Source organism: Typopeltis vanoorti, chromosome 2 (genome assembly GCF_054136105.1).
Source record: "Typopeltis vanoorti isolate ZY-2024b chromosome 2, IOZ_Tvanoo_1.0, whole genome shotgun sequence".
Classification (NCBI taxonomy): Eukaryota; Metazoa; Arthropoda; class Arachnida; order Uropygi; family Thelyphonidae; genus Typopeltis; species Typopeltis vanoorti.
Genome location: NC_143550.1, coordinates 103,534,414 through 103,546,461, shown reverse-complemented (window position 1 = coordinate 103,546,461; position 12,048 = coordinate 103,534,414). Strand labels below are relative to the sequence as shown.

The 12,048-nt window shown below is 35.0% G+C and overlaps 1 protein-coding gene across 1 annotated transcript in view; it reads left to right on the top strand.

Annotated features, from left to right (window-relative positions):
- Nucleotides 1-2,251: 2,251 nt before the first annotated feature.
- The window catches only part of sns (nephrin adhesion molecule sticks and stones), a 254,295-nt gene continuing 244,498 nt past the window's right edge, over nucleotides 2,252-12,048 (top strand). The window contains exon 1 of the mRNA XM_090412430.1: nucleotides 2,252-2,565. Coding sequence (XP_090268556.1) covers nucleotides 2,442-2,565 — 124 coding nt within the window. The 5' untranslated portion in view covers nucleotides 2,252-2,441. The remainder of the gene's footprint in view (nucleotides 2,566-12,048) is intronic.

The window sequence follows — 12,048 nt, the reverse complement described above, 5'->3', positions numbered from 1 at the left end:
GCACCTTAAGACTGTGTTTGTTACAAAGTAGGAAATTTGTGCGTCGAGACGTACTGGATCCAGACTAACCAAGCAAGAATGAAACAGGGCCTATTGCCCTTGAACCATACTAACGAACTGGTTTCCTATTGGAGACTGCAGGTGTCTTGCTAATTGTACCACCTTCATTTTACCTGCACGATCAAAAGATACGTTGTGTATATGTGCGTGCGTATGTATGTGTGTATTTTTCACAAAAGCTCCACTCAGGTAAGACTTATTAGACAGTTAAAACCTATTCTATTAATAAGTGCCAGGTTACAATATCCCCCATGCCGTGGGAAAAAGCCATGAGAAATTAAGTAGGAGTCGAAGGCTTCTATAGACAACGGAAAACAAGCTCTCGTATCAGTTCAGTTGATCTTCAACCATACCATGTGCTCAGTTTCGATGACGTCATCACAATCAATTGGCTAGTCAGAATACGGAAACCTTTTTTTTTTTTTTTTTGTGGATGTCTTTCATGCACAGTTTAGTTACCTGCATCGAACAATAGTCTCAATGAAGGCACCCTTAATAGCGATGAGGTAGAAATAAAAACGATACAATGCCCTGCTAATTTTTCATACGATCACTTTCACTCGAAGCTGGTTAGTTAGCGTAGCGCTGACATTTCCTGATAACCGTTAATAACCTTAGGGTAAGGGATCGCCGAAGGGTTTAGAAAATGGCAAAAACCAGTTAATACTAGAGTAGGGAGAAAAATGATATTTGAATTATGGAATATGACGCGTCATTCTCTAATTATTTTATTCTAATTATTTACACGTTGACCCTCATTAGGGGGGGGGAAGAAGTGGTAGAAGCATCTTTGACTACCTACCCTTTCTCCTAACATAAGCAATTACCGGATGTGCTCCTTATGGGGGTAATAGAACACTTTGACAGGGATTTTATTACTTTAAATTCACGGTTACCAATACAAACATCCCCATTTACTGCTTCATACTTGTAGAAACAAGCCAATGTGGGTCGAGAAGTGTCCAAGTGGGTACGTAACTCACAAACAGATGTTCCAATCACCCCACCCTTTTCCGTGCCAATTCTCAGTTGTAGGTGTGCAGTCCCGAACTTTCTTCCTTTCAAGAGCAATGGTTGGATGAAAGACGATGTATATTGATACGAATGGGGTTTATAAAAACAATTTTTGTTTATTATTATAAAACGAATTAAGTATTAAGTATTTTTTTATAATAAAGTATCCTAAGGCACTTATGAGGATTTTTTTTATAAATTTTTAATTGCGATGTTAAAATTCAATTTTGATCACTATTTGATATCTCCTTTTTTTTATTAGTAAATTCTATTTTGCTCTTTTTACTTTTCTTAAATTTTGTTTTTGTATCCGTCACTAATTTCTTTTTCCTTTATCTTTCTTTCTATTTGCTATTTCCTGTTGGAGTTTTTCCGTCTGTTTGTCTTCATATTTTGTCTTCTTCTGGCTTTTTTTATTTTTTTTTCTGTGGCATCTTTTTTATGTCTATCATTATTCTTTCGCTCTCTATTTCTTCTTTTTTTTTTATTTCTTTCTCCCTCTTCCCTTCTATAATGCCGCCTCTAATATTTCTACCATTTTTTTAAAATCCAAAGATCGTTGGTTTGTGTGAGATTAAGAAGCCAATAGAATATACATACACATTAACAATTTACAATCAAATGAAATCTTCCGATTGCAATGGTTTCGCTTCTCTTTCCAACGCCCATCATAATACAACTAAACCTTCTTGGAAGTATTTAAAGGAACATATTCACTTCAAACCCCCCCCCCCCCGAAATCTCTTCCTTTACCAATAGGCTGTAATGATTATCTTAGACATAACTCAACGTCATTCTGTTCATTTCTTAAATGATTGTAGGATCCCTGCTCTTGTTAAATGTCTTGGACATGTGTGAACATCGTGCTATGGAGTGGACCTAAATTATGGAGACGACTCTTTTAGACACGAGGATAGAGAGAGAAAGAGAGAGAAGGGGAAAAAAAAGCGAACGGGAGAGCTAGCCGGACCAGGTTTCACACTACAGCTGTCAGCGTTGTAACAGACACAGCTGCCAGCAAGCAGGGTTGGCAAACGTTTCCCGTCTACACTACAAGAGGGCTCTGCTTTCCTGTACCGGCACGCACCAGATGAACTGGCCTCCTACGGCACAGCGAAGGCTAGCGCCTCGCCTGCCGGTTGGTTTCGACGGAAGACCACTTCTACTTTGCGAGAAAATCAAGTAACGTTTTTTTTCCCTCTGTCAGTGTCGCCAGCTCTCCGAGTGTACCTTCTCAGTGGACATAGTGGGGACCGAGTTCGGGAGTAAATATTGTTTGCTGTTCCGCTACTACAACACCCCTCTCCGGAAGTGCTCGCCGTTGTCAGCAGAAGTGGGATACTTAGCCCGCGCGCGCTAGAGTGTGTATGGTGCGAAGTGCGCGTACATTGTACATCTCGCATTGCCAGTGCTTTGATGGACTTGTGGCCAAAATGACTTCCACCGTCCTCTGGACTCTCATTGGACTGCTCACTGCTCTTTGCCGATCAGGTTGGTACTGTTTTATGTCTTCCGAATCTTACTATCTTTGATTAAGGATGATTATACCTTTGAAATGGGGAATGTGTTCACAATCCAGAACGTCTCTCTCTCTCTCTCTCTCTCTCTCTCTCTCCCTCTCTATCTATCTCTGGTAAGAGCACGTCCCATCATTGCGCAAGGCGGTCTCTACTATTGCCCTAAAGCACCATGACACACACACACACACACACACACACAGATCATTGCCTATCCATTTAATTGAATGCGGGCTCATACGAATCAAGTCATCAGTGTTGGGATGTTGACGCTATCGTCCTTATTATGCATGCAGATCTGCTCCCTTTTGGCCACAATTAATGATACTTTCTTGCACATATTTTATTCGTTTTCTCCCTCCCTCTCTCTCTCTTTCTTATCACCGACCCATTTTTTTTTTTATTCCAGTATTTTACGTCAAGTTTGAAAATAAATTCCCTCAAATATCTTTAAACTGCTTATAAATTATGTAAATATGTTTTATTATTAAAATATATTAGCTAAATAATGCACGTGACAAAGTTTGTCATCTATTAAGTAACACACCATATAACATATTAGTTCTAGAAGACTCAGGAAAGAGGAAAGAGAGAGAGAGAGAGAGAGAGTCATGTATATTTACCCTAGAAATTGCTGTTCCGCTTTCTCTATACTCGGTTAAAACGAACTGACGAAGGCTAACACATTTAATAAGTTCTGTGTGCAAACATTTATCACTCTGATATAACTGGGGGGGGGGGAAAGAGCGAAGGGAGGGGGGGGTTGAGGCAGAAACTTCAAGGTGAAGCTAAACACAATGTTACCGTACGCCTTGCCAGTAAGGAAATAACTTCAACAAGAAGTTGTTTTAATAAAGCCCCATTTTATTTATGTTCATCACCGCCTGCCATGGTTGTCTCCGCTGCGACATCCTATTGGAAGGGCAGAGCCGACACAGGTTTCCTCTTGACAACAAGGGAGGGAATGCGGGCATTGGTGTTTACTATCTCTTCTTGCATAGCTCTGTCAACACAATGAGAGTATCGGATGTTCCTTGCCATTGCTTGTCATGTGCTTGTCCAAGTGGCTACCGTCTATCTTCTTCCCCTCCCTCTCCTCCCCTATTCTTTCATGCTGGGGTGGGGGGGGGTGATCGAAGACGATGCTCAGATGTAGTTAATTACCTTCAGCTTTTGTAAACAGCTAAAACGGATCTCGCTTATTTAAAAGCGTTGGGTGAAATATCAAGCTATCCCAACATTCTCTTGGCAGTGCTTTAATCCTTTGTGATGCGTTATATTTAATTACGTCACACATTAAGAGTATCCAGGTTTCGTTTTAGGACTTATAGAAAGATTCCTTTCACTTCAAATAACTTAAATTTCCTGTCGAAGCATGCTTTTTTTAATAGGAGATGGCACATGATTTTTTGACCACTAGTGTACATTTCTCGGTTTATGGGCAGTTTTGTTTTTTTATTACTGTTGGAGAGTTACCATGTGGCTGTGTGTTGCTCACATACTGAGTTCGATTTTATAATTATACCCGTACAGTTTGATAATCAGACATCTTCACTTAATAATTAGGCATCTCTGTTAGAAGAACTAAAGAATAATCGTTTAGTCCTTCCTGGTCATTGTTAATGTCTTCTAATAATCTTTGATGAGAAGAAACAGATGGCGAGATTTCTATGATTTTATTATCGAAATTATTTTAACGAAAGCTACAAAAAGATATTAAATAAATACTATGTGTGTGTGTGTGCAGAGGTTGGCCTTTGATCTGATAACGTGTTAACCCTCCCCCCCAAAAAACGAAGTTTATAAGGTAATTATTATATCAAAGAGATTAGTATAGCTTCTCTTCCCCCCCTCCCTCCCAAGTATTTATTTTTGACAACGGGAATGATTTGTCTTTCCCATATAAATCACTCTGTTCTGTCAAAATGCAACCTCGTTACTGTTTTTTTTTTTTTAAGCATCGCTTCCTTGTATTCTCGTTTCTTCTTATATGAAGATTTTTGCAATTCCAAACTATCTTCTTTCTCCACTGCTGTGCATGCTATCCAATGATCTTCACCGGATGCTGGTTCTTGTTATTTGTCGCTACTAACAAACGTATTAATGCTGATTTGTAAATTACACAGATACATAGACGGACACAAGCAGGTTTCAAAGAATTCCCCAGGAGTACCTTCCTGGGCAGTAGATGAGCCTACGGCTCTAAAGACCAGTCTGTAAAGTGGCGCTCACATCGTTTGCTATTCCGTGCCCCCTAGTGGAAAATCTTACATATTCCGTTGCTAAATTAGTGGCTACTTGATGCGACCTGTTTTTTTCCCCTCTTTTTTTTTTCCTCATCGACGGGATACTAAGCTTCTTTTTTTTTTCATTTGTGCTTCCGATGCAAAGTGGAAAACCCATGAGGGCAAAATAGCGTGACACTTTTTCTCATCAGCCCGAATAGTTAATTGTAAGTCTCAAAAAATAAAAAATATATAATGAATAATGATAATAAAATAACTCTATTCTAGACAGCTTTCAGCTGGGCTAGTCTGTGTTATAGTTATGCAATGAGTGTGTAATATTGCTTTTTATCCGTCTGGGGGGGGGGCGACGACTCTACTTCTGCGTCTTGCTCTTATATTTGTTCCACTCTTTATCAGTTTGCTTCTCCCTACCCCGTGTCCTCTATTTTATCATTAATATTCAATACTCTATTTTCTCTTTCTTTCACTCTCTTATTACTATTTCTTCCGGCTTTTTTTTCCTCCTTCCTTCCTTCTTATCAACCGTCTATTTTTATGGTAATCCTCAAAATGAAAAGCTGTTTGTGAACACGAAGTATCTGAATGGGTTGGAAGTTGGAAAGAAAGAATTTATTAATGTTGAACTTAAAACCTAGAAGTTGTAGATTGTATTATTCTTCACATATTTTAGGAAAATTGTTTTAAAGAAAGGAAGTAGAAAGGATGAGTAGTAAAGAAAAGAATGTATATATAGGAAGCCTATATATATATAGGCTTCCTGCATATAAAGTCTCTTTGCAATGATTATCTCCTATTTTGATTTTTGGAGATTTATAAGTTAGCCTTAATTGATTCAAAGAATTATCTGGAATTAACTTTGCAAGCATGCCTTAGCATTATGTCTAAAGAAAAGTTACATAAACCCAGATTTTCTAGATCTAGACAATGTACAGTTCTCACTCAGACTAGTATCGCTCTATTTAGGAATTCAAAATAATACTAAGTTAAAGCAAAACTGTTGTAGTTCTTCTCAGAAACAAGATAAATCAGTAGCTGAATCTAAATATATTCTTCTACTTTATTGAATTATTGATAATGAATATATTTAGATAATAGTATACTTTTTATCTATAAACAAAGTGAAGACATTGCATTAAACATTACAGTGATCTTTGTTCTAAAATGTATCAGATTAGCCACTGGATATTGTTATTTTTATTTCCCAAGTTACTGAAATCGTAATCTATTTGAACAAGAGGAATGAGTTAATATCATTAGTAATAAAATAGTTTTAGGAGAACCCTTACAATAGGAATAAAAGTACCGAGATTAGTATTTAGGTAATGAAATTCCAAATAGGATGTGGGAGAGATGAAAGCTTCCGTTTCTAAAAGATTCTTTGTCCTTGGTTATTTTGTTTGTAGGGTAAATATTTTTTTTTCTTATTATGGAAGATGCAATTGTCTCATGCATTTGTTATCTCCACCTGGCCTTCCACAGATAATTAACCGCCTCTTTGGGAACAGTGCCAAACCCTTGTAGAAGCAGATGCGTAGATGTGAATATCTGTGTCATACGAGCAGATGCTGAAATCTGGTTGGTATACTCCATTAAACCAGAAACGTAACAGGGCCTGTTGATGGAGTACGTTCGATGGTTAGTGTGTGTGTGTGTGTGTGTGTGTGTGTGTGTGTGTGTGTGTGTGTGTGTGTGTGTGTGTGTGTGTGTGTGTGTGTGTGTGTGTGACCGGGGGGTACAGAAATAGGGAGTGAAGCAACAGCGCTTAAAGGTGCCAAGAAAAATGCATCTAGTAATATTATACAGTTGAGGAGATTTTTTTTAAACTTATCAAGTTCTTCTGTTGTGAATAGCTGCATATTATTGTATTAAAATTCCCCATTGTATCTGAAATAGATCGCTTGGTTGTTAGTACACGTGATTATATGTATCCTAGGCAACAGGCGTTACTATCTTTTCATTGTAACTCGCTGAACAATCGGTACTATTTTTGACGTGTTCTACTTTCGAAGTTATAAACCGAATTTTAACGTCTGTCCTATTTTTTCCCCATTTTTTTCTTCTTTTCATTCTGTGACTTTTCAATCAATTTATCACAGCCTTCATCCGATATAGTCAGAGCTCAGTAATGATACTCAAACGGGAACCACATTGTAACTTCCATTCTTAAAGAGTGAATTAAGTGGCAGAAGCACTACCAGAAAACCAGCGTACTACAGCATTCAATAGTTGCAATTTTCCGTGAACTTAGTGCTGTATTGATTACGTTAGCTACTAACGAAGCAAGTTCCCTTTAATTGGGTCAAAGAACACATATTACGAAAATTCGATATTTAGAGTTCTATTCACCATAAAGAGTGCAGTTACTGATATATTAATTTGTCAGATGCCTTAATGTCGTTTTTAGCTACTACAGAGACTAACTAATTAGGCATTATTGAATTTGAAGCTTTTGGAAGCTTCAAATTCAATATTCCCATTTGATTCTATAAAAGGCAAATTAACGACAGTTTAAGTAACCAACAATTAGATTTATTTTTCAAATATTTATGTATATCAATCATGTTGCGTGAATACATTTAATGTCCATTTCTATGTGTAGTCAGTGAGCACAAGGCACATTTTCTTTTTATTTCTTTATGCTGTTAAAATAATTTTGAAATCTTATCCGATTTCTTATGAAGAAATTATGGAATTTAGGTGTGTAATGTAATAAATTAAGAATTTTTGAATATTTATATGATCTTTAATATAAAACATTGAAAATCTAAGCACACTAAATTATTTCTTACTAACATATTTTACATATATTGCATCTCTTAATGATATATACGTTAGAAAAATGGAATATACAATGATATTATAAGTCCTTTTTAGGACTTCCCGGGTAACAAATGGCAATGCTGTAGCCAATGAAGTTTTAACTGAGGCTCGACTATTGCCGTTACCCAGCCATGACTTGAGCTTTTCAGCTCAATAACACCCCATCCAAACAGATTTACTTCATTCAGATGACGGGATAAAGAGTCAAGGACTCAGTCCATCGCCCAGTTCTTATAAGAACTATTCTTATAAGAACTATATATGCGTTAATAAGGCAAGGGGCGACGAATCGACCGTAAGATGTGGTGATTAATGATTAATACCCTTGGAGGGTAATGGATGGCAATGCTGTACCAATGAAGTTTAACTGAGGTTCGGCTGTTGCTGTTATCCCCCTTGGGCGATGAGATTCGAGAGTTTTTGAGTTCGTTCTCTTAAGGTTTTTGCCTTAAGGGAGCAATTTGAGTCTCCAGGGAAGTGTTCTCCGGCACGGCCCGCTGAGGGGCTTTGTCGGCGAATTATTTTCTTCGGAATTTGAGCGGTTCTGCTCGGTGGTGGGGGAACCCGTCACTGAGTGGAACCAACGCTGAGATATGGACGGTCTTTCGCCCACTATGGAGTGGCCTAGAGATCGTCCGATTTTTTGAGATTTCACCTTTACTTACATAGTCGGTGATTAATGATTAATATCCTTGGGGGTAATGGATGGCAATGCTGTAGCCAATGAAGTTCTAACTGAGGCTCGGCTATTGCTGTCACCCTCCTGCCATGATCAGAGCTTCAATAGCTCAATAACACCTTACTTTCTTGCTTCGCCCTTTTAAGCCAGTCCTTATAAGGATTATAAATACGTTAATAAATTTCATGGCAGTTGTGTTAATAAATTTGATATTTATGGGATTGTTGGTAATTTTTTTTTTAATTCGCGGAGTATTTTTGTTTTGCTTGATTTTTTTTTTTTTAATTTCAGTAAACAGAAATAATATTAACGTTTGTTTTTGTTTCTCCACCTCGCCCATACGTGTAACGACATTTCTTTTGGCTGAACGAATTTTTATGAAATTCGTTCATTTTGGACCATTACCAAATTTTTTCGCTATGTAAATTTCGATTGAATCATTACAGTTGGATTATTAGTGATAAATTATTACAAAATTATGGTTACATAAGCAATAAATAATACTTCATAGAGTGTATAAGCCAGAAACCGTTCTATACTTTAATTGCTGTGATAATGATAACGTCATCATCAGAGTGCTCTTACAAAATGCACTTTTATTTATTTATTTTAAATCATAATTTTAGCTCATTTTCATATTTCTTCATCAAAAATATAACGTTCCTGGTCTGATCTGGTAAGGTGAGTGGATTATAGTATTTCCACTCTCTGATCGATAGGTTGTGGTTTCGAATCTCGCCGTGGGCAATGGATATTTCAATGACTTTTGGAGGAAGATGAATTTCATGTCTTGGTGCGAAAACACCATACTGCTTATTGGAGGCTTAGCGTTACATGAAAATACGTCCAGTCTCTTAGAGTAGGTATATCAGGTTATTCCGCCATTGGCACTCTGTGTACTTTAAGTTTAAAACTTAAAGTACACAGAGTGTACTTTAAGTTTTAAAATTAAGTGATATTCATTTAATAAAGCAGTTGTGCAAATTATTAAGCATTTAAATTAATATATTTAAGTTTAAATTAAAATAAAATATTGATTTAAAAACTAAATTAAAAATATCAAATTTAAAACGAAACTAAAATATTGATTTAAAAACTAAATTAAAAATATCAAATTTAAAACGAAACTAAAATATTCAACCTAGAAGGAAATTACAAAAATTAAAGTAAAAAATGAATTTAAATTAAAATATTAAAACAATAGCGCTACGAAACTGTCCCTACAAAATTACAGTGAGAAGTACATGCAATCCCAGATTTATAACTTGAATATAACTTTAATCTTCTTTTATGGTCATAATTTCTTATTTTCATTTTATAGATTTCAAAGAGATATATTAATTTCGTAAAAACTCTTAGACTTATTAAAAGACAATTTAAAAATTTAATGGAGTATTAATATTTCCCATAAATTATATATATGAAAATAAAAACTTTCTGATCTGAAAAAGTCCTTTTTAGGATTTCCAGGGTAACAAATGGCAATGCTGTAGTCAATGAAGCTTTAACTGAGGCTCAGCTATTGCCGTTACTCAGTCATGACTGGAGCTTTTTAGCTCAATAACACTCCATCCACACAGATTTTCTTCATTCAGATGACGGGATAAAGAGTCAAGGACTCAGTCCATCGCCCAGTTCTTATAAGAACTATAAGAACTAAAAACTTTCTGTACCTATTAGAAAAATAACATTTTCTGTAATATCCATATGATCTTTCGTTAAGTGTTTATCTAATGTAATGAAATACATTACATTAGATAAAAGCTTGCAATTTATTGCTAACAGGAATAAATTTAGTTAAAAATTACGCTTGACTTGTAATTCCAAAGATTACCGTTGACGAGGTTTTGAAATAGTCACAGAATTCATCTGCTGTAATTGATGGAAAATAATAAAAGAAGTCAGAAATATAAAGAAACTCTATGAATGCCATAATTTTTCTCTTTTTTTTAAAACAAAATACAAGTGAATACTTGTATACCATAAGAAATATTATATATTCAATATATATGTTTGAATATAATTTTTTTCGTCTTTAAAATGTGATCATCATTAGCAAAGAGAGCTAAACTCATTGCTTTTTTCTTTTTTTTTATTAAGTAATAGTTACACATATAAACATGTAATCCATTTTAATATGCTGCAGATTTCTAAAGGCTATGACGATTCCACAAGTTATGAGTCTTTATTTAAAAAAAAAAAAATCCACAATAAAAATAGAATTAGAAGACAATCTTGCAAATGGGTGAGCGATCGTTGCTTGGTACGAATAAAGGACTTTCGAGGTTGTCTGTGTAAATAATAATAGACTTGAAGCTAAACTGAATCGATTCACCATGAATCATTCACAAAAGGGTCGCAATTGAGAAAGCCATTGTTGGAGAAGGCTAGCACTGCCAAGAAGTATGTAGAAAGTGTGTAGTTGTGTGACACTCCAGTGAATAGAGTTGCAGTACAAAAATCATATGAAGATTTTGTAGCGTTAATTCTGATTAAAGATAAAAACACGTTTAATCAATCTTTGCTCTCGAACCAACAGGCCGTGAATTCGAATCGTACTCTTGTATCGATACCTGTGATTTTCGTCAGTTGCTAAATGAATTTCATCATCCAGTGTGAGACTACCATTCTGCTCACTGGAGGGCTGAAGTGGCTTAAAAGTTCTATGTTTGTTGTCTACAACTATGAAAAAAAAAAACCACCGGATTTTTTTTAATTTTTAATTTTAACACACCCACAATATTAAGCTACTACAGTTTTCGTAACCTTTCGTGGAAGCGATGCAAATTAAAAATATAAAACATTTGTAAGCTAAAGGCTTATTTTTTCTTAACTGAAAACGTTTTTCGTCCCCCCCCTCTAACAGTTGTTTGTTAATTTTCATGTATATTCACAATTTATTACAGATATATGTTTCATTTTGATATTTTAGTACTACTCTCGCTAATAATTAAAGGAAATAAGAACCATTTTAAACTATGTATATTTGTATAGTAAATTGTATAATTTTGTATATTTATTTAAATCCTTTATTATATATATATTTTTTTTTTTCTTTTAATTTGTTTAAATTTCTTTACTTATATGCGTATATTAACTTTATTTATTTATTTAAATGTGAATATTTTTACACCAATCTTTTTCTCTAATAAGTATAGTAAATGAATTCGCATTTTTTAAGAGCATTCAGCTATGCTCACAATGAGCGGGTAGTTTATACCCACAAGGTGATCCTCTCATACACAAGCTAAAATCAGATGAAAAGGAGGATTAGGTCCATCTCCCAAAGAAGTTCTAAGCATTCAAGCTATGTTTATGCACATTTATTCATATTTCTTTTAAAATAAACATATATAGTTATAGTTATTTATATTTATTTATACTTATTTTAAACTATGTCTATGCATATTTAATCATATATCTGTTAAATATTAAATATATTTATATATAAAATTATTAATGAGTTATTATTGTAACAACACCCTATATTTTTAATTTGTTTGAGAGTCTGTTTTGGACCGGAAAGCATCGATACAGAAAATATGCCGTTATTTGTAGAATTTCGTAGTTTCTTAGAAGCCTGGGGGAGAGAGAAAAAGCAGCGTTCCATTACTCTACATTCTATTTTTAGAAACGCCATTTCGTTGTCAAAGAACTATCGTTATGGGTATGCAAACTTGGTTGTATTTCTTTTTTTTTTTTTTTTTTA